At 39.9% G+C, this 23,270-nt stretch overlaps 2 protein-coding genes across 9 annotated transcripts in view; both read right to left on the bottom strand.

Annotated features, from left to right (window-relative positions):
• htt (huntingtin) overlaps positions 1–7,088 on the bottom strand; it is a 32,447-nt gene extending 25,359 nt beyond the window's left edge. For 4 of the 7 annotated variants that reach the window (XM_077570643.1, XM_077570649.1, XM_077570646.1 and 1 more), the window contains exons 1-12: positions 6,713–7,088; positions 4,944–5,027; positions 4,687–4,807; positions 4,144–4,203; positions 3,939–4,018; positions 3,659–3,797; positions 3,334–3,475; positions 3,074–3,252; positions 2,804–3,008; positions 2,502–2,546; positions 1,150–1,227; positions 532–935 (exon numbers count right to left, since the gene is read on the bottom strand). In XM_077570643.1, the coding sequence (XP_077426769.1) occupies positions 532–935; positions 1,150–1,227; positions 2,502–2,546; positions 2,804–3,008; positions 3,074–3,252; positions 3,334–3,475; positions 3,659–3,797; positions 3,939–4,018; positions 4,144–4,203; positions 4,687–4,807; positions 4,944–5,027; positions 6,713–6,810 (1,635 nt within the window). In that variant the 5' untranslated portion in view covers positions 6,811–7,088. The remainder of the gene's footprint in view (positions 1–531; positions 936–1,149; positions 1,228–2,501; positions 2,547–2,803; positions 3,009–3,073; positions 3,253–3,333; positions 3,476–3,658; positions 3,798–3,938; positions 4,019–4,143; positions 4,204–4,686; positions 4,808–4,943; positions 5,028–6,712) is intronic. The other 3 variants (XM_077570647.1, XM_077570648.1, XM_077570645.1) reach the window with 2 other exon arrangements.
• Positions 7,089–9,283: 2,195 nt separating this feature from the next.
• grk4 (G protein-coupled receptor kinase 4) overlaps positions 9,284–23,270 on the bottom strand; it is a 53,886-nt gene continuing 39,899 nt past the window's right edge. The window contains exons 9-16 of one of the 2 annotated variants that reach the window (XM_077570567.1): positions 19,474–19,664; positions 17,091–17,128; positions 16,693–16,782; positions 16,400–16,608; positions 13,362–13,499; positions 12,731–12,868; positions 11,001–11,178; positions 9,284–10,642 (exon numbers count right to left, since the gene is read on the bottom strand). In XM_077570567.1, the coding sequence (XP_077426693.1) occupies positions 11,017–11,178; positions 12,731–12,868; positions 13,362–13,499; positions 16,400–16,608; positions 16,693–16,782; positions 17,091–17,128; positions 19,474–19,664 (966 nt within the window). In that variant the 3' untranslated portion in view covers positions 9,284–10,642; positions 11,001–11,016. The remainder of the gene's footprint in view (positions 10,643–11,000; positions 11,179–12,730; positions 12,869–13,361; positions 13,500–16,399; positions 16,609–16,692; positions 16,783–17,090; positions 17,129–19,473; positions 19,665–23,270) is intronic. The other variant, XM_077570566.1, reaches the window with a different exon arrangement.

Genomic DNA, 23,270 nt, shown 5'->3' with positions numbered 1-23,270 from the left:
GACGCGGTCTAATACACTGTTAAGTTGTAGCCACATTAGAGAGTAGAAGGAAAAAGTCTCGATCAAGTTATTCCAATAAAAGTTGTTGTTTTTGCAGTGTGGAGCCGTTATTTTGAGTAATAAAAGTGCCGCGAGTAGCGCGCTATCTAGTATTAGCGAGTCAGAGTGGAGTAGATCATTACAATTCCTTGCACATCTATAGATTGAAGCAAAAATCATTGTCAATCAAATCATTTTGAATCAAAAATCGTTCTTAATCGAAAATCGATTCTGAATCGAATAGCAGACCCAAAAATCGGAATCGAATTGTGAGACATTCAAAGATTCCCACCCCTAGTAAACAAATCTGGAGGGGAAAAGATGATGACTTTAAAGTCAATTAATTTAAGTTAAATAAAAAATGTAAGTTAAAAATTTTAAACAGCTAGTCAGCCTAGAGAAAATCTCAACAATGACAAAGGACATGTTCGCTTGCAAAGAATTAGTCTCAGAATCCCGCATGTAGTACAAATACACATCAATCAGACTGACCAGCTCTGCAACATCTGAGGGGGTGACAGCTGAATCCGGCCCTTCCGTGGTTGTCTGAGAGGAGTCACTGGGCGGGAGTGAGCCATCATTGGTACTTAGGAGTGACCCGCCTTCAATTAAGGGCCCGCCATCTGGTGTGGCGTTCTCTGGTGTAGTGTAGTCAGCCGTCTCGGGTGTAACATTAGCCCCACCGCTTGAGCTCCGACTCAACATCTCCTCCTCATTTTCGTTGGGTGAATCAGGAGTATCTGAGGCAGATGTCCCGCCTCCACCCCCGCCTTGGTCCGAGGAGGCGCTCAAGTCCACAGAGTCACCGGGCTGTAACGTATGCTGGGAGGAGCGCGGCTGTTCGGTGATGATGTCCACCTGGGCTGCCGTGGAGACATCAGCACCAACAACAGATGCTGGAAAAAATAAAGACATCAAATAATCATGCTACTGTTAAGGTGCATAATGCTTTAGTGGCATAAGCTTATTAACATGTCTAAGGACATGGCTAGCTAGTAAAAAGATACATTCTGTAGCATTGGCTCTCTGCAAAAAGGTCTGTACAGTAAATATTCAAAGATAATGCACAATAAAGCAAAAGCAGGTTACAAAGTAACAGGATGACCGCACCTGTGAAAGTGCCAGTAGTAACGTCAGTCTTTTCAGAATCATCTTCCAATCCCTCCTCCTCCCCTGAAAGCATTTTGCCTGGAAACAACAGATGGAAGGTCACGAAGAAAAACAATCAAATATTAAAAATTTTGATATTGGAGAGAGAGTGAGTGTTGAAATTCAGATCCTGTGTCTTCTGCCCTCTGGTGGACTTATGTGTGCATTGTGGGAATTATGAAAACACAAATTCATCTTGTTGGATTTTTTGGAGGCAATTTTTAGCAAATGCCGAAGAAAAAAACAATGTACAGCAAGTACTACAATATATGAGCTACCGCATTGTTTAGACAAAAAGTTCCTTCATTAAAGAAGAAGTCTTAACCCCAAAAATGTCTTTACCACAATATGTTCAATGCACCCCCCACTAGCCTAAACATGGTATTCTGATTAATATTGCATTTGAGGAATATGAATTTGCTGCTTGCTGTTGACTGAAAATGAAATCACAGTTCGCTCGCTTCCTGCTGTTTTACTGGATTTTGACTGATTTTGCAAGGCCCACAGAATATTGTGTTCTATTGCGATAAAAACATGGAACCTACCAAAAGAAAGATTAGAGTCTTTTCTTTCATCAGGATAAAAAAGTATATTTCTATCTGTTTCCTTTTTGCAGCAATTAGCATTAATTAGAATATAGCTAAGTTTTATCATTATTTACAAATCTGCTTTGAACTGTGGGTAAAACAGCTTGTTTTCAACATGGCCCTGGTTGATCTCTTCTACTCTTCTGCCACCTGCTGGCCATTTGTGTAATAACTACCATTGCTTCAACCGTTTTGTGCAGTTGAGAGGCTGCATCAAAGCCTTCTGTACAGTATGCTCTAGCACAGGGGTGGCCAAGTTCGGTCCTCAAGAGCCCCTAATCTAGCCTGTTTTCAATGTTTCTCTCCACAAACACACCTGATTCATGATCAAGATTGTCATCAGGCTTCTGCACAGCTTGCTGATGAGCTGATAATTACATTTGGCTGCGCTGAAAGAGGGTGACATGGAAAACAGGCTGGATAGTGGCTCTCGAGGACCAAACCAGCCCTGCTCTAGCATTAAAAAAAAAAAAAAAACATATAAATACGTCTTTGGGATACTTAAAACATTTGAAAAAGAACGTTATTTATACGTTTTTAGGAGCAAATGAGTTCATCAGAATGCCATGGTTAGACTAGTGAAGGCGCATAGAACATATCAGAATGAATATGTTTGTGTTGACTTCCCTTTTATGATGCAATAAAATTCCTATTTCACACAAATTTGCCCCACACTTGCAACATTCAGAAGGAAAAGGATAGCAGGACAAAAAGTAGACCAGTCACCTCTCTGTTTCCTAAGAAGGAGTGGACTGCAGGAAGACCCTCCTGCTGAAATGGAAAGGAAACAGGAGGCACAAACAGGAGGTGAAGAGGAGAAAAGCAATAGAGGCTCCAAAGACTTATAGAAGAAACCACAGAATGGATGAGGAGGAAACAAAAGGAAAAAGCTGGCGCCCAGTAATTAAGAACAAACGACTCTTAGTATGGCTTAGTGAATGACAGACTACCAGAATCAAATGTGAGTCCAATGTTAAACAGTTCTCGAGGGAAATGTGTGTCTTTGCAGTCCAGACAGGTGTATTTACCAATGAACTCCAGGATGCTGCCAGAGCGCGCACGACTTTCGGTATCCTGACGAAACACGGTGGCATGTGGAATGGCGCCGACATTTATGAGCATGTGCAAAAGCTCTGGTGGCGGAGTCCTTAACATTTGTTGCAAAAGCTCCAGAGATGCCGTCACCACATTGTGGTCCCAGTGCTGCGTGTAGTGTAAAGTCAGCTCATACACCTGCCGGCGCACAGAAATTCAAACATGAAATTATAAAGTAAAACGCATTGAGATCGAATTTGTACCTGTAGCAGCTGCTCTGGTGTCGGTTGCACATCAGCCTCCTTCTTCGTGACTCCAAAGCTTCCTTTGAGACTTGTAGTGTTGACCTGCTGCTGCAGCAGAGGCATCAGGTAGCGCAGGGTTAAAAGCACCCCGAGGATGAGATGGCTGAGATGTTCCTCATCAACTGGTACCACCAATCCTGAAGGTCACCATTAGTAGATCATGTCATTGCATGTGGATGTCGCCTGTATAGATGAGTGTATGTAGTATGTTGTCCTACCCAGCAGCACGTTAAGGAGCCATGTGTAAAAGTAAGTGGCGCGCCTCGAGTGTTGGCACACAGTAACGGCCGAGCTGGCAGCTGTCCTTCTGATGGTGGGGGAGCTGGACTTCAGGTTGGCAACAAATGACTTCAACAGGACCTGAGACAACATCGATCGAGTATTGGCAATTTATTATTAGCGAGTGAAGAGATGATCATATTAGTTCAATCAGAAGCTGAGGCAGAGAAAAAACAAACAAAGAGGGAAAGGCAAGACCAACCAAATTCCCACAAAAGGAAAAACAAACAGTTCAAGTCAACTATCAGATTTCTGAGAAGACACCTTGATCTCGCCATCATTGGCAAAGTGTCCCAAGGCGGCCATGATCTTAGGCATGGCTGAAGCCAGGGTCTCCTGCACAGTTTCCTCCTGCCGCTTGGTGATTCTGGTCAGGCACGGCAAAAGGTTGACCAAATAGGGTCTGCGTTTCAAGGGAAAAGAATGAGAGGACTCGTTAGATGGTTAGCCCAAGAATCGAAAAATGCTTTTTTTTAAAGCCTAATTCATGACTAAGCCCTGTTATGAGTCAATAAATTACTATCCAAAGTAATATTGTGTCTACCTGCATTTCTGAGGTCTAATGAGGTGGGCAAGCTCAGCAAACCTCCACAAAGCTGCTCTCAAACTCCGAGAGGCACCATTCTACAGGAAGACAAGTGCATCATCATCACCACCACCACCACCACCTCAACAATCAGACAAATAACTTTGTGACAACAAACCTGTCATGTGGTTTTCATCAGCAAAAGTAATGAAAAGAAAATTACCTTTTTAATTTCTTTATACAGCTCAAGCTGCAGCCGAGGCAGATTAGAGTCCATCAGTGCCTAAAGGAGTGCAACACATTTATTTAAATCCTCAAAACTACAATGTAAAAAGTCAGGTTATATTAGGGCCTATTGTAATCGTCACAAGATAATATAGCATGAAGACAAAATGCAAATGAGGATGAAAATGTATAAATAATCAAAAACTGTACATTACAAATCAAACTAGAATTTCATGTGCTGCAGGCACATTCTGTATTTTTTCAATTATATTTTTATACACAAATCGACAAAAGTGACATATTTACAAAACTTAAAAGTATGTCAATATTGCTTTTAGAGTTATAAGTGCACAAAATGGAAATAAATATATTCCCCACAAAACTCTGTGTCCCTGTATGTTTATGTTGCTAATTTCATAATTAACTGGTTGGTTGATATAATTGTTTGCAAATGACAATTGACTGATTTCACCAACTGAGTAAAGTGTTTTAATTCTAAAATATGAGTAGGAAGAATAAGGACGACTACTTTTTCACTCACTTTGATTATTTTGTTGAGGCACTCATCGGCTACCATTCGGACATCTGATTCGCTGTCGTCACTGCAGAGCAGGAACATTTCCATGGCGATTCCCAGCAATTTCTGGAACTCCGGAGATGTTCTGCTCCAAGCAGAAAGACAGAGGGGAAACGTTACTATATACACAGATGCAGACACAAAATAATTTCTGAAATACTATTCAAATGATGAGAATTAATGGCCCAAAGTTTCATAATCGATACTGTAGCGAGACCCACCTGAGTGATTGTGCCACTATGTTTTCACATATTGTCAAGCAGTGTGTAACTCTGTCTTTTTTTGTTGTGGCCTGCTCCTTTTTCCTGTGATGGGAGATAAGAAGAATTATGTATAATGTGATTATAAAAATAAATAAAAAAATCAACAGACTTTACAGATGTAAAAATACACAGGAAACTCATCTCAAATCATCTAAGTTATATCAAATGCATTACAATTACAGCTGAAAGACTTTGAAAGACCACGTCTTTACCGTCCCAATTTTATTGCAAAATAGCTCAGTCTGATTAGATAGAGAGCATCTGACAGCAGCAATTCTCAAGTCCTCCCACAAATTTTAAGTGGAGTTTAGGTCTGGATTTAGACTGGCCTATTCCATCACATGAATATACTTTGATCCAAATCATTCCATTTTAGCTCTGGCTTTATGTTTAGGGTCGGTGTGTCGCCAGATAGTGAGCCTCTACCCTATGCTCAACAGGTTTACCCTATATTTGGCTCCATCCAGCTTCCCATCAACTCAAGAAGACCAACGTTATTTCCCTGTCCCGGCTGAAGGAAATCAACCCCAATGTATGATGCAGCCACCCGATGTATTACAGTGGGGAATGGAGATGGTGTATTCACTGCGATGTATATAGTTACATTTCCACCACACATGGCATGTACTGGCCAAACACTTAAATTTTGCTTTTCTTTCTTCCACATTTCCTGTCTCCAACTTGGCTTTTGACAAACTACAAATGGGACTTTTCTTCTTGCAACTCTTCCATAAAAAAGGACAAATTTGTTGCATGCACAACAAATGGGTCTCCTGTGGACCGATTCCTCACGAGCTGATCTACGCAGCTCCTCCAGTGTTACCATTATAAACCTCTTGGATGCTTCTCACTCGAATGCTTTCTCTGCCCGGACAGTCAGTCTGAATGGACGGATAGTTCATAAAAGGTTTGCAGTTTTACCTTACTCTTCCTATTTCCTGATGGAGTTTAGGATATTTTTTGGTAAATCTTAAGCCTGTTTTAAACATCACACTATATTCCTGACCTGTCTGATGTTCTCCATTTGCTTTGTGGTGCTGTTGGTTCACTAATGTTCTCTAACAAACCTTTGAGACATTCACAGAACATCTGCATTTATAGTCATTTTATTACACACTACTTATGTGACATCATCTGATGGCATTTGGTTGCACAGCATTTTACTTTGGGGCAGCGGAGTAAATAATGGAGGCTGTATGACTATTTTTTTTTTTTTTAAAAAAACATGCATCATTTTCTTTCCACCTCGCAATTACATGCCGCTGTGTGTTGGTCTACCACATGACATCCCAATAAAATGTATTTACGTTCCTGGCTGTACCATGACAAAATGTCTAAATGGGCTATTAATACTTTTTGCAAGGCACTGTTAAGTCGATCAATCCACAGTCATTCAGCCAACTCGTTAACCCGTCCCCAGACCAATCAGATTGCTACTATGACAAAAGTACAGTCCATTAGTCTGTGGCAATAGCATGCAGTACTGTACTGCAGGATTTCCACTTGAGGGCGATTACAATGGGGTATAATTAAATAATGTTACAACTCCATAGGTGCAAACTGGTTAAGATCTGTCAACATGCGCATCAACAGAAAATTGTGTATATTTAGTATGACTGCAATTTCCATTTCCAGGACTCGTGCACTAGCTAAACTGTCTAGTTTGGTTGTTAGCTTGCTAAGCTAACAAGGTTGGCTTAAAAAAAACAAAAACAAAAAACACTTACTGTCTCTGGACAAGCTCCTCGGCGGTCGGTGGTCCCTGCTGCTGCTGGAATGACTTCAGCGATTCAAATGCCTTCATTAGTTTCTCCATCGTTGCCATTTTTGCAGAACACAGAAAGAAATCTGGCCTGGCTTGCTAATATTTACAATTACGAGCTAACTAGCTTTAGCACACGGAGAGCAAGCGGTGCGTAGTGCAGCAGCGCGCCACCAACGCAGCTTGCTACAACGACCGCAAGGCTCTCTGCTCTCAACCTACGGTCCGAAATGTCTATGATCACGTTACAATAACGTACCTTACCAAGGAAAATATTACTTGAATTGCCATATTTTAAGCAGCTATGCGTACCCACAGAAATCAGACCAGGAAGTGGCAAATGTGACAGCTTGCTAACAATAGGACGATTGCAGACTCACCGACCAATCAAATTACAGTTGTGTGGCCATTAACCAATCACAAATAGCTAGGATCCTTCGGTCACGGGACGGCGCTATGCATATCGATTACGGTTTGCAGCAATTTCAATTCAAAATTAAATATTTTAACTAAAAAGCTCAACCAAAGAAAACGATGATATTTTGCTAAAACAAAACCATGTGGGCTTTAAGTTCGAGAGCAGTGGGAGTCAAACGCATGACCGTCACGTTTACGCCTTTTCTTTCTGTCATTGTTGGACCCTCAACAAACAACAAAACTACAGCATAACCACCCCCAAGCAGAAATATTTTTTTGAATTCTGAATCAGACCTTAATATGTAGTATTGGCCTATGGCAGAATTACATTATTTCATAGGATATCTGAGACTGCTTGGTTCTGATTTACCCAATTTGTTCAATTCAAGGCCATTTTATTCCAAGCCAAACAAATGACTACTGATAACATGCCCCTCTCACACGGTCACAGCACTTTAATAATGGAAAATAACACACAAGGCAGGACACAGGTGAATTTTATACAAATGGCAGTGTATTGTTTCATAATTACAAATGTAAGGTATGATACAACAACCAGTGATACAACTTGTACAAGAATTAACAATGACTGCAGTGGTTGAACAACATGACTGTACAGGTACAAAAGGGAAAAAAGGAAAAACAAAAACGTCTCAGGCCCTGTTGCAATACAAGTAAAGCGTTCCTTTAAATACCTTTACACTAACAGAATGAGAAACCACCCAAGTGGTTCTCCAGGCTTATATTGACTAGACCCAAGTGACACCAAATAATTGAGGATCTCTCTCTCAGGTGTTACCTGCTGAGGCTGATCCTAGTTTGGAAGGGCTTAATCCCAATCATAGAAGGAATGCATTCAACATACTCAAACAAGGCCGACTCTATGGGTCACCTTGTCATTTTAAACTGTTCTCAGATACCAGTGATATGTTGGCACTAAAAAGTCATCATTTACATATACAAGGAACCTGATGTATTACAAACCAATACATGCGTGTGTAATAAAACATATGTATTTCTTTAAAACAGGCATTACAATGCACTTAGTGCGGACATTCAAAACCTTTGAGCAGTTTAAAGTTTCTGTATGTGAAGGAATTTATCTCACAATGGACGGAAGGATGCATGAAAAGGGTTTAAAAAAAAAGATTTAGTATCACTAATTGAATTCTTGTGATTGGCACATACTATGAAGACAGTCTGTCCTCACTTAATTTTTCAGATAATACACATTTCATTTGATTCATTTTTTCTTTTGGTCTAACTGAAAAAAAAAAAAACATTCTAGTGCAAAGAATGTTGGGTGGAGGACTGGAGGCGTACTGACCATGGCAGGTGGACACTGTAGGTGCAGCCATTAGTTTCTCTATGAGAGCAAGTGACAGTTTTACAGCTTTGTTCTAAATGTACAAAGTTTTTGAGGCTAGAAGTACTAAAAAGGCTAAAATGTACAAAGAAAGGCAAGAAAGTCAGCTTCAGAGCATGCCTGAGTGCAACAAAGACAAAACAAAATGACTCAAAACAGCAAACGATACATGGCACGTTTGAATCGTCACAACGGAATGTGCAATGGTGGACTTATTTTATAGCGCAAGAAAATACCAAAATAGAAGGGGTAATATACGTACACAGTCACATATATTATGTAATTTGAGAAATTCTGTGCACATACAAAAAAGTCCCTCCATGGTTACTAACTATAAATTTAGAAAGAACATACAATTGATTTTTAGTAAATTGGTGAGAAATGAGGGGGGTAAATGCAGAAACAAAATGAACTTAAACTGATTTGAGCTCCTCATCAATTCAGATCAAATTTGATTCATTGCATTGAACTTAAAAGCTGAATTTTTATACGACGCAATATACACACAGTAAGCTAATGTGTAAAAACGGAGTATTCACAGCATTAAATACAGATGGTTGTAAATTACACTGACCATCTCTTAAGGACCTCTCCAAACTTCAAATGCTTTTGAGAGCAACCACATGCACCAAAACTGAGTCCTAAATACAACAAAATCAGCAGACCCCTATATTGTTTTTTTTTTCTTTTTTTAACTGGGAAGAGTTCAATTCCTGCATTTTCTGCCTTTAGCCACACAAGAAAGCACCTCAGTCATTTGTAAAAGAGAACATACTACTGTATGTCTTTAATGGAAGAGTAAACATTGTCCGCTATTACAACACAGTTCCCTTGAACTACAGAATACAGATGTTTGTTCTCTACTAGTAGGATATATGGCCATCTATTTATGATTTAGTGCACAGAAGCTCTATTCTTGACTCGGTGCCGAGGCTAATAGCTACTGACAGACAGGTGGTTCATTTCATTCAACAGAGGTGTTTTACCAAGATGTAGTAACTGTCAGGTGCAGGTCAGAGTTTTCACATTACGCCATCATTATTCTAGGTCTCTAAAATGAATTCACCCAGGCAGCAACACAAAGAGTAAGAGTTTTGAGAGGCAGATTATAATAAGAAGAAAGGTTAGCAATTGGTCAGTGGAAGGAATGAAGCATAAAAAGGTTGTGCTCCAGAGGGGAAACAAGGCCTCATATCTGTTATTAATATTGAGAGCCTTTGAATTTGCCGTTTTTAGACTGTAGAGGACCTTTTGTTGCACATTCTGACCAAAAATTGTTAGGGGGAAAAAAACATCAATGTCATCTTTGCTTGATACAAGTTGGCACAGGCACATGGAACTACTATACTGGCCAAATACCAAAACATACTGTCAACGGCCTGCACAATTTGAGAAGAGGTATACATGGGCCAGACTTAACCATTAATCAAGAGGAGCGGGAGGGACTTTTTGGGGGCAAACTGTTGAGCAACATAGCAATTATGAACAGATTTGTTCTCAATTGCTGACAGAATTCATTCCGATGTACCTGAGCCATGAGGGTGAATGAGGCAATGGGGATATGGTGTGCTAAAAACATGCCATTGGCAAAATCAATGCTAAACATACAGCACATTTTAAAACAAAAATAAATGCCTTATGCTACATTGAGAAAACTAAAGACAAATTGTACTGTGCTTCTTAAAAAATATATATAACTACCCCAAGAAACAATATCCATATTCATTCCCAAAGACAATAAAATGAAAATGTCATGTATGCATTCAAGTGGTACTTTTATGGCTTTTTGTACAATACAACCTTTAGTGAAAATATACATCTAGACATAAATTCAAGTACAAAGGTACAAAATCTTTAAACTCATACTTTTTTCTTTAATTATAATACACTTTTAATACAGCTCATAAATACAGGTCAACATTCACTGAGTTCCTAAGATTTGCACTCTGTTGGAGTTTATGGTGAAGATCAGCGGCAAATGGGGGAGGGGGAAAAAGGGGTTAGGGTTGTTGTTTTGTTTTTGTTAGGTTTTTTGGGGGAGGGGGGGGGAGTGGTTTAAAGTCGAGAGGGCTCCTCGAACTCGTCGTCACTGTAACCGCTCTTAAAACAGACCTGAAGGAGAGGAGGTATGTGATGATGGGATATATTACATAAATATGAACATCTTTAATCTCCACAGGTAAGCAATAACAAATGCATTTTGAAAGATATCAGAAACAGAAACTATGTTGCCAAAACGGAATTCAGGAAATGGCATATTCCATGCAAATGAACCATGAAGGAAATTTTCTGAAGCATAACAGCCAAACAGAAAAGTGTCAAATTCAACCCAGAGGGGGAAAAAATGAGGAAAATGGAAGCCTGGAAATGATACTGAAAGTTTAACCTAAAAAAAATGCTGAGATCACACGAGTCACATTTAATTGATTTTTGACAGAGTAAGAAAGGAAAGAAGGAAAAGAGGAAGTACCTTAGCCCCCACCCCCTCAAAGAGTTGCCGGAGCACTAGCACTTGCCTCTCTTCTAAACAGGCGGTAGAAGAAGCCTCTCTTTGGTGGAGGGTTAGGCCGGTTCATGTCCAGGTCCGAACATAATGTCCCATCAGTCTCATAGACATTGATTTCTTTGAAGCACTCCATTTCTATCATCTATACAAGGAGAGGGGATGCAATATGAATGAAGCACACTTGATGAGCACAAGTTTCGCCAAAAAATACAATTCCGGCTTGTACACCATTGTTATTTTTCACGTCCCACTGTACTAATATGAGCAATCTGTGCATTATCACTTTCTGGCATCTTTTGTGGGAGTGCCAACAGTGGTGGAAGAGGTCCGCTGACTGCATGATGGAATGGAAGTTTTTTTTCCCCAGCCATCATTTTACCTACTCTGATTTGTTTACAATTTTACATACATCTTTTCATTCATGGGATGGGAACAACACAAAATGCGCCATTTTTCGCACAAATGTTGTCTTCGTGTTTAGAAGAAAGAATGCACAATTGTTATGTTCCTTATCTTCATTTATATTAATTCAAGTCAAATAACGATTACACTACATTCAGGGATAAAAAAAAAAATATACTGCTAAACATTGATTGATCTAATGTCTTCTTTTGTGGAGCTGATCAATGACTCAATCAGTGATCAATCAGGCAAATTGAGACATTACAGCTGATCATCGATTTTGCATGAAATCTCTCCTGATCCAACCGATGAGATCGATGTAAAGTCTAGTTCTGAAATAAAACATTTTCTCGTTACCTTTAATAAACATTATTGTTATTAATAATTAATGATTCATGTGAAGATCATGTTACTGATTCCTCACAATAATAAGGACACAATTAACTCATTCACTGCCATTGACGGCTATAGACGTCAAAAATTATTTTGAACTATTTCTATTAGTTTAACATTTTTCACACTTTTGTTAACAAGAGTATGAAAACCTAGATTTTTTTTATTGTATTAGAACAATTATTAAATTTGTGATTAATCGTGAGTTAACTAGTGAAGTCATGCGATTAATTCCGATTAAAGATTGTAATATAATCTTTTTTTTTTTAAATAAAATTAAAAAAAAGTGATTATTTTTTTTTTTTAATAATATTTTTAAGAAAAGATTAATAAAAATCAGGGGCGTCAAAAAAAATTACATTTTTAACCGTAATTAATCGCATGACTAGTTAACTCACGATTAATTACAACATTTATATCTGTTCTAAATGAACAAAAAAAAACACATTTGTAGGTTATCATACTCTTGTTAACAAAAGTGGGAAAAATGTTAAACTAATAGAAATAGTTCAAATGAATTTTTGACGTCTATAGCCGTCGATGGCAGTGAATGAGTTAATATAAAAACTCTCTATTTCTATAAATCTCTGCCAGTATTCACATTTTCTAATGATCACTTCTACAACATTCCTATAAAATCACAATGTCCCATCACTTGTGAGCTATTTTAAGAACAGCCTTGTGAGCTACCTATTGTCCGTGGGCACCATCTTAGTACATTGGTACAATGCTTACTATCCTTATAGTATTGTGCAAGTGGTCATAATGTCATGGCAGGTCGGCGTAAATCTAACATTCTAACCTTCACTGACGCAAGGATAGGCGTGTACTGTACTGCATGCACTGAGAAAGCTGGGGGGGGGCAATGACATCATCTCAGTGTCCAATCCTGCAGTTACCTCATTCTGCCACGGGATGGAGACACTCCCTGTGACAAACTTGTGGTAGAAGTCGTCATCGGTGGGGTCAAGGTTCACACCTTTGACAGTGGAGAACTGCTCAATGTCGAGGACATCTTTGCAGTATACGGCCCGAGGCTAAGAGAGAAATGCAGGCGAGACGTGGTCAAATAAAAGACTATGGTAGGTTAAAACCCATGCTAAACGAAAATGACTCTGATAATGTTAATAAGTTCAAAATCATCAATGCGGAATATGATTCCAGTGTCAATATGGGCTACTAACCAGCAACAGATGACAAGTGTGTACTGGCAAATATTGTTTTAGTCTCTCAGAACAGTTACGTTCTTTCTGTCAGTCTATTTATAAAACTGCAAAAAATAAAATAATATTCTGTGTGAACAGCTTCTCGGTGGAGAATAGCACAAGTTCACATGCAAGTGAGTTTCAACTTTGGATTTCAAATAAAAACATATCCTAGGCTTGTTTCTCACCACCCAGGATTGGAAGATATGCTAAATAGCTGGTAACTGAAGTGCAGTAGTCACAAGATGGAGGATGATTTGTAGCTTTTAGAGGGCCTTATAGTTTCTTTCTTGGGTTTTTGTGTGTGCATGTAGGTTGCTCTTACATCAGGGCTGAAAGGCGGTTCCAGCATGTTAGCCTCCAATCGTTTGAAGTTGATGTTCCTGAAGATAGAGTTCTGCTTGACCTCTATGGCACCGCGACCCTGACAACCGAGACGATTCTTGGGGTCTTTAGCCAGCAGCTAGGAGGGAGACAAACAAACACTTAAAATTAAAATGCATACATGTATGATAAATGGCTTACATGTAATTCACGTATCTGACTGTCCATCATTTAATAAAGTCCACCAGTAATGCATAGTAATTCATGTAGACACAATCATGACTCGAATTAGAACGCACTGCTACTGTTTCTTTGAGAGCTTGCGGGTAATATTCCCTCCACACCACCTACAGCAGAGTGAGGGCCTTGTGAAGTGGATGAGTGCAGTTTAGCGGCGTGCTCACTTTTTCACCACATCTCTCCAGTTCACCTTTGTTTTAGTTGTCAGTGCACTACTCTCACCCAGTTTCCCCATCGCTTTCTGCTCTTAACTCACGTCACCTGACTATTTCAAGATGGCTGTTTCCAGAATATCTTTTTCGCCTATGACAACATTTCAAAGCAACAAATCGCGTAGTCATTCAAAAAGGAGTGAGAAAAAGCTCATCTCTTCCATGATTACTTTCCCATCCCCCAGCGTTCAACGCCACTTTTTTTTTTTTTTTTTTTGCAGAAACCTTTCTTCTTCTCGCTCTCCCCACACTCATCCTCCCCCTGGGGAGTCTTCTAATCTGTTGAACCTCAGGTCAGAATGTTCCACAGCAGGACGCAAATAAACGTCTCATCCGCTCTGGCTCCCAAACAGATAAGCTCACTAGCTCCCTCTTGGTGCACAGATGAGCGGATTTGCATTAAAAATGTAGTTCCTAGTTATCATCAACTGAAATTCACACCAGCAGTTAAAATTCAGCTCACCTTCTCACGGTCTCGTTCGTAATGCCAAACTCTAATGTAAAATATGTTTACACCGCATGATCTGTATGTGGTGGTGTGACAATGTGACATCATACAAAAGGGTCAGGTGGACTGAATTCAGCAGTCTACAAAGGGCAACAATGAAGGTTATCTGGCTATTTTGTGTTCTTTTTTTGTGTGTGTGGCAGTTTATTAAAAGACCACAGGCTTTGTTCAAATTACATTCAGCGTTCTATCCATTTCACTCTATTGTGCAATCAATCTTCTGTTAACTAATCAAACTACTGCAATGTGTGTAGCTCCTTTCTTTAGATAGCCTGTTGTACATACCATAAGAATGATGAAAGGATGCCAAAAAGTGACAGTATGCTATTTTGGTGGACTCCATGATTTTCTTTAGTTTGTACTATACCTGTGTGATAGTAGTGTATATATTGACACTATATATACATATATACTGATACAATGTGAATACTCACTAATTATAATGAATGTGGGTTAATGAATGAAATCACCCCATTATTCTTTTTTGATGTCATTAAAAGCGATATTGCCACAAGCTTGTTGAAAATTTGCTGCAAATAAGGCAAAAGCTTAGCTAACATAGCATTATTATTTCATTGACCCTAAAATAAATACCATGCATTACACCACATTCGTCACTACCCCCAAGGTGAGAATTCCTTTTATTTTTAAAGGAGACGTTAACCCCAAAATTTTCTTTACAAAGATATGTTGGACGTGCCCGAGTCAAAACACGACATTCTGATTACAGTAATTTCTGGACTACAAGCCGCTACCTTTTTCACTTGCATTCGACCCTGCGGCTAAAATGAAGGATTACAACGGGGTGCACTATAAAGGAAGCGCAAGAGTGTCAGGCAGCGCAAAACAAACCAAGTGAGCCCAAATGCAGAACGAGAGACAGAACGAGAGCGAGACAATTTGCGCCCTCATAAGTAGCGGGAACCCCAGTGCGGTAACATTAAAACACCTGCGGCTAACAGCCAAGTGTGGCTTATATGTGTAACAAACTCGAGTATTCCCCAAATTTAGGTAGCGCGGCTTATAGTCAGGTGCGCCTTGTAGTCCAGAAATGACTGTAATATTGGTATTGTGGAATATGAATTAAGCAGCAAAATCCACCCGTTTTAAGCTATCTCAGGGGACAACCATTTTGCCACTTGCTATTGACTGAAAATAACATCAGGGAACGACAAATTTTGGTTCAACTTCAGAAAACAACAGGTTATCTGTAATTGGTTGTTACCTGAGCAATTGTGAAGTCATTTTCAGTCGACAGTAATTGACAAAATGGCTGCACCCTGATATCACGGACTTATATATGAATGGACTGTCTATGGACTATATGCCACGGAGGAGGCGGGACTTCCGACTTCCGGATTTTCACCCATCAACTTTGTTTCCGTTTCCGGCTTGCGACGTGTGGGCCGGGTCCCAGTATTTGCGCTTCCGTCTTTGTGCCCCTCGGTTGCGCGTTCCCGTCGACGGGTGCGAGGCTGCGAGTGTGTAGTGTCTGTCTCAGTGTCCGAAGCATTTCAGATAGCCGAGACGCCTTCCCGCCAATGAGCGGGAGCGCACGGTTGGGGGGAGCAGGGGTGGGGGTGCGAGTGTTGGAACGCGGCCAGCAGTGGCAGGAGACGGCGCTGATGTGTAAAACCCAGAAGTCGGAAGTCCGTGGCGTCTACCCCAGAAGACCCACGTGGCTGAAACTTGAGGGCAACCATCTTACGTTGCCACTTTTATTGACATGTTGTGTTATTTTTTTCACTGAAAACACTTATCAGTGCGTACTTTACGCTAGGATCCCTGTACAGAGTAATCAATGTATTACAGTTAGGCAGCCTCAGGGAGTGGCAACGTAAGATGGCTGCCAGTGACGTCACTTCTCCCAATGGAGAGTAAGCTACATGACAATCCCTTCATATGTATCCATGCCCGAGATGGATAAAAATGGGTGTATTTAGCTGTTTACCTCATAATACACAAATGTAATATTATTCAGAATAGTGTGTTTAGACTAGTGGGGCCTGGATGGATCATTTTATTGTAAAGAAATCTTTTGGTTTGACTTTCCCTTTAACCCAAAACAACTGCCCTCACCTGTCGGCAGATATCTTTTGCTTCTTCAGAGAACTTATCAGAGTACTCCTCCTGATCCTCCCGCACTCGTCGATCCACCTCCTCCCGCTTGACACGTTCCTTGCGCTTGCGAAAGGGCGACTGGCCTTGAATCATCTCAAAGATAAGGCAGCCTAGACCCCACCAGTCTGGACTGAAGGTGTAGCTCTCGTTCTGGATGACCTCAGGAGCTGAGGAAGGAGGGACGAAGAATGGACTTGATTGGGGTAGGGTCATGCTTTTTGACGGGGCACCACAAAAAGTCCACTTCATACCCATGTATCCAACAGTGCCTACTCTCCCTCGTATCGTCTCTCCTTCAGGAATTTGCACAGCAAGACCCAAGTCTGAAATGCGGATGTGCCCTGAGGAAGATGTAGACATTTACAGTTTAGGCTTTCACAAAACGGGGTCTATAAATGACCATCTTTACAGTTGAACAGATTTTTTACAAGGTAAGCACTAAGAAAGAGCAAATTATTCAGATTTGCAGTACATGATTGGAGACATTATGCTGCAGTATTTGCACAAAATACACTGAACTCAGTGACTGATGATTTACTCAGTCCCTCTTACTGGCTCATTCTACACAACGATGGTATGCAAATTAGTCTCTCTTGCCAAGCAGCGTTCCAACAAACAGGTCTGATGTGAAGAATAAATATGGACATACCACGATCATCCAAAAGGATGTTTTCAGGTTTTAAATCCCTGAAAAAAGACAAGAATCAAAGAATTATCATACTTTTCATTTAAGTAGGCAAAACTAACAACACAACACAATACAATAAATACACTGGAAACCTGACTTAAAAGACCAATGTATCTATGTATGTAGCTCCTGTACATATACATACATATCTATATTAAAACACCCAAACAGTATACAGTATATGTATACATACACATACTGTACATACATACACACATATACATTTAACATTTCGCCCCATTGAGTCAGACACAAAATGGTGAACGACAAACCATGATACTTTGTGCCGCAGAGGCAAAAAGAACACACTGCGTACAGTTTACAGAGTAATTCAAGATGGCGGAGAGTGGCGAACCTGCTGGCATGTAATTAGCTCTCTATTACTGCTGTTGTGTGTTATGTACAGAAAAATAATATTGTGCTTTTTTGAGATTAATTTTATTTTTTACAATATCTTGAGTTCTTATACAGTATTGTGAATATTATTTTTAAAATATTGCAAACCTCCCCAGCCCACATAATGATAATTATTATAGTATTGTGCGGTTCATATTAGGGATGCACGATAACTATCGGACGGATATTGGGAAAAATCTGTATTATTATGCATTTGTATTGGTCCCATATTGCAAAATTAGACCAGTATTGAAAGCTGCTTCAAAAACACCAACATTGGACACCATGGTTACTGTCACTTGAGTTCAAGCTGCTGCTTGCTGCGTGACGTAGGAGGGCTGCTTTGCAATTTGAGGTAAAAAAATTTGCGAGTGGCCTCATTCACGAGGCTCCGTCAGCGATCGCACGATGCCCGTGGCACTGCCTCGGGGACGGCCTGCTTCGGGCAGCAGCCAGAGTGCTCATACGATGGGGAGTGATGGTAACCGGGCCGTACTTTTTAACTGCCACTTCTACCAAACTTTCACCATCTTGTACGAGATGGTGCGACCATCGGGAGCTCCATGGATTTAAGAAGAAAGGTTGAATATCATATTACACAAGCAATAGAGACTTCCAGAGAGCAATTAAGTGTATGGAGAAAGACTGAACAAAAATGATTTTAAGTGGATCAAAGGTGTGGTGTGTAAATCAGCTAGTAAAGCATTTTAGCTGCGGATGATAAACTACTGGGTTTTTTTTGCTGCTTATTTAGGATGTTCACCTACAACAGTGAGGAGCGATCCCACTTCAACCATTCTCAGCATTAAAAGACAAGCCTTTGGAGTTTTGAAATAGAAAAAAAAATACCCCAAGGCTTATTGAAGACAAACAAGCGCAGGGCTCACACTAATTACAACTATACATCTTTTTAGAGTTGTTTATTTTTTAATATATATCAGTCCATCATAATAGGTCAACGTGAAACAACATCTTCTAAGGTGTAGCCAGAGCCGTTTGTATGTCCCCACTGGCTGACTACATATTCGTTACATAAATCAAGTTCACATTTAAAGTGTGATCTATCTTTTTAATGGATTTCAATGACATCCAGAAGTCTAAGGGGAGTTCCGCTTTCCATAATTTGAAGCCGGCCTCAGCTGTTAGTGAATCACACCTCTTGAGTTTCCGCGTTCATTCTTAGTTTTTGCACGGTGGGTTATGTCAGGAGTTTGGATGGGGGAATCCGCAGACATGAAAAGGGACTGACAAGCGAATGGGAGAATATTGCCCTAAATATTTTATTCAAAATAGTTAATAAAATACTATTTTTAAACAACATATTCATCACACATTAGAATATACAGTTTGTTAAGTGCAGCTCAGATATTCAATAGCATTAGTTTTGGGTAAAGTGTAGCAAATGCACTTGCTTTAAATTCCTGTGCATTCTTGTAAAATTGCTGACACAATATTACTAATTTCCGATGTGTAAAATGTTCCTGTGAAAAGATTTCGCTGCTTTGACAGCCAACATTCTCGTTTTGGAACAAATGTGTTAATATGTCAAATCTGAGATAACGCTCATCGTATCATTATGTCAACATAGTTTTGCATGCACCCATTTTTAAATTGAGGTTAATGAATAATCAGACCACAGATTAAGAGGACATATTTCAAAAAACGGATTTCAGTGCTTGTGTCCAACTAGTTGGGTTTTTCTCTACAGTGCCTGTGCAACCACCAGCCCCGCCCAAATCAGGTAACAGCATTATCGGTGTTAACGTTTCATAATCGACACATATGCAAATGTTCACAGAAGCTGTCAATGTGTGGGCGGGGCAAATTTTGTGATTTATTTAACTTTTTACATTATCATTACTTTGAATAGTACAACGGCAGTGTATTGTCTGAAGCAATTAATCATGAAATAGACACAGTTTTAACTGCCAAGCCAATCTTTGCTAACCTGTAGACTATTCTCTCACGATGCAGGTCCTCAAGGCCACAGCAGATCTCAGCAGCGTAAAAGATGGCCCTCTGCTCATCAAAGCCAGAGTTGCCCATGTTGTAGATGTGGAATTTTAAGTCACCACCATTCATTATCGTCAACACCAGGCACAGGGCATCCTTGGTCTCATAGGCGTATGCTAAACTAACCTGAGAAAGGGGCAGATTGAGATAGAAGCAGCAAGGAGGATGAGAAGTTGTAAAAGGGACAAATGGGGGTGGAAGAGATAGAAAGAAGAGGTCAGAGACCAGGGGCAGAATGGTTACATACCATTCACATGTCAACATGCAGTAGAGTATATGACTCACAATAGGTAATGTAGACATTTCAAGATGTTTTTATTGTCAGAACAACAACACATACTGAGCTACTTCAAACTCCCACACGTGAACAGCACAGCCTTTATGCAGGGTACGTAATTCATTCTGTAATCAAAACAGATCAAGCCCAACCCGATTGCGCTGTCTGTATATATTTGTCAATAAAGTTTAAACATCAAGACCAAGATTGAGTTACCAAGAAGCTTCTCCTCAGTATGTTAATATCCTTCCTTCCTTCTTGAGCTCCATTTCCCCCCCGATATTCCCACCAACCGTCTCTTCTCTCCCTTGAGGGTCAATGACACGCAGGGTATTGTGTATGTGTGTGAGTATCACTGCTCTACAAGCAGGAAGTTACTGCCATCAGGAGGAATCCCATCTGCTTTAAAATACGTAGAAAGTAACTGTCCAAAAGAGGGTGTGGGAAAATTCCTGTGTGATATCATGTGCACCCCCAACACACAAAGCATTATGGGGGAAAGCTAAATAAACATACGGCACTACCAGTCAGCAGCATAAAACACATTATGTCCTTAGAGATAACATATTTTATTTTCCAAGCTCTCTTTAGAGCTCTATTGGATATTAGCATCTGATTTAAAAGACCCTAGTTCTGAAGCTGATGGCAAACGAATCAGTGAAGTGAGTGGCTCTTTGCTTAGCTGCAGGCAATGTTAGCCAAAGCTAACAACCGTCGCACACCACAACATGTGGCAACATGAGTTAAAACGTGAAAACAGAAGGTAACAATATCTATTGACTAATAGAGAGCACTGATCAAAAAGACAAAGAACAGGAGAGAGCGATGAGGGGTTTCAGAGAGCACTTGACTTCTCCTTGCTACTGCTGTTTGGTCAGTGTTGCTAGGCAACAGAGCAGCTCTTGTAGATAGAGAGGTAACATGACGAGTCATCAGTTCTGCCTGCAGCACAGAGAATGAACACACACACACACACACACACACACACACACACGTGCGTGGATACACAGCCGCACACACAAACGCGCGAAAGAACCATGTCAATCCCAGGTGACACTAGCTTGAAGTGTAAGGTTCGGCAACAAGCCCACTCCATTTTCCTTGCGTGTGCGTGAGTGAGTGAGCGCCGTGACTCACTCAAGCAAGACACTCAACATAGCTCATCCATCATCACAATATAACAACTCAAACTATTATTTTCAAATGGAGAACATGGAGAGGCTCGTTTTTGGGGTGTTTTTGATCCAATTTGGAAGCCTAGCTATGTTTCAACAGAAATAAAGACACACTTGGTGAAATGATCTCGTCAGTGGAACAATCATTTTAACAAGAATAGCACTGTCAAAAGCTTCGTCTCCAGCCTGTGCACCTGAGATGTCGAGAAATGCCAAGAACCACACAAGCCTGGTTTGACAACAAATGCAAATGAACAGATTGAAATGTGATTCATGTTTACCTACAGTACATTAAACATTTTAACAGAGTAGAGAAAAGAGAAAAACAATTAAATCCACAAATGGCATGCATATCACATTACAGGCGTAAGCTCAACATACTGCAAAATGATAATGATAAAAGGACACCTGACATTGAAAAATTGAGGTAAAAAAGATTAAGACTACATATCCCCTACTTCATTCGAGAACCAAAACCATTACTTACATCTGCCTTTAAAGGAGAAATCAAACCCCATTTAATATGTGCTTTGCAGCACCACTGGTTTAAACATGGCATTCTGATTAATACAGTGGAACCTCGAGCGACGCTTTTTTCTGAACATTTTAAATTACAAACAAAATTTCAAAATATGCCTTTAGTTACGTACAGTACATGTTTTGTTATGCGAACCGTCTCAGCATGGGTGAGCAGACAGCATCATACTGTGCTATTTAACAATCATTGGCTCTGTGCATAACTCATTGCCGTAGTTGTACTGATTTTTTTTTATATTAAACCTAAGACTAATTAAAGGTTGTAAATGTCCAAAAACAACAGAGGCTGCTTTATTGTCATTGAAGTGTCAAAAAAGACAAACTTCCCTCGATCGTTTTATTAAGACCACCCCAAAAAAGAAACTAGACAGACAAAAGCAAATTGTGAATAAGATTAATATGTTACTTATTTTGTAAGGAGACTTATTCAGTGGAGGAGCTGTTGTCCTCCCCTCCTCACGTAAAGTTAAAGTACAATAAGCACTTGTTTGTTTAGTGTGTGATTTCTTCATAGTAATAAAATATATTTTCACTTATATTTATGTAATGTAAATGTTCTGTAATTCTTTTCAACCACACACCAATTAAAATTACAGGAAAATGGAACAGATTAATGGAATTTCCATTCATTTCAATGTGAAAAGTGGATTTAAGAACGTTTCAACTTACAAATGAGGTCACGGAACCAATTAAGTTCATAAGTTGAGATATTGTGTTTGTGGAATATGAATTCATCAGCCAAATTCACCTGTCTTTAATCCATCTCAGGGTTGGCCATTGAGCCGCGTTTGGTCGTTACCTAAGCTTGAGCAACTGTGATGTCATTTTCAGTCGACAGCAAGTGGGAAAATTGCTGCCCCTTGAGATGGATAAAAACGGGTGGATTTTGCTGCTTATTTGATATTCCACGAATGCAATATTAATAAGAATACCATGTTTAGAATAGTGGGGCCACATAGAACATATTATTGTAAAGAAATTGTTTGGGTTGACGTCTTTCCAGATGTTCCCTTATGTTAAGGACTGCCAGCTTCACATTCCTGTCGCTCTGTGCTTTGGCCCAGCACACAAGAAACGCAAAGCTTGGTGATTCTCGAAAAGTGTGTTCAAACTTGCTATTCAAGTGGCAGCCAAAAAAAATCACCACTCGCTAATGACTATGGCTCAGTTTATAGAATTCCTCCGTAGGAAAATCAGCCAAGTGCAACAACACCATTAAAGAGCATTAGGCATGGTGGTACTGTGGCAGGTTAATGATTTTTAGGAAGGGGTGGTGGAGGTTCTGGCGCACATACGCAAAAGGACACTGGACTGCTTTCTTCTCTACATGCTGCTTGCAGTTTGTTGTGTGCCGCCAAATTTCATTACAGACTCAATGTCAGTGCAACAAGGCACGCAACTCCTTTCTTACAAAAGTAAGCATGTAGCGCTGTTGTGGCCCCGCTGACATTGTTACTTAGAATCTCATAAATTCATTGTTAGGTAATCTAAGAAATGCCTCAGGAAGCCTTTAAGAGTGTACGTTTTCCCCTCAGACTAAAGTAATGGACTGCTTGGCACTTCAAGTGAAATCAGTACCAATGTCATTCCCACCAAGAAGCAAGATGTCACATTAAATGACCATTGCATAAGCATTCCCATATGATTAAAGCAGAGTGCTTCAAATGAAATAAACATACACATTTGCAAAATGATTGTCAGCACAAGTACACATACAGTCAAAATTACTATGTGGCATGTGAT

The sequence above is a fragment of the Vanacampus margaritifer genome, chromosome 7, assembly GCF_051991255.1.
Source record: "Vanacampus margaritifer isolate UIUO_Vmar chromosome 7, RoL_Vmar_1.0, whole genome shotgun sequence".
NCBI classification, from domain to species: domain Eukaryota; kingdom Metazoa; phylum Chordata; class Actinopteri; order Syngnathiformes; family Syngnathidae; genus Vanacampus; species Vanacampus margaritifer.
This window is presented reverse-complemented; position numbering and strand designations above follow the sequence as displayed.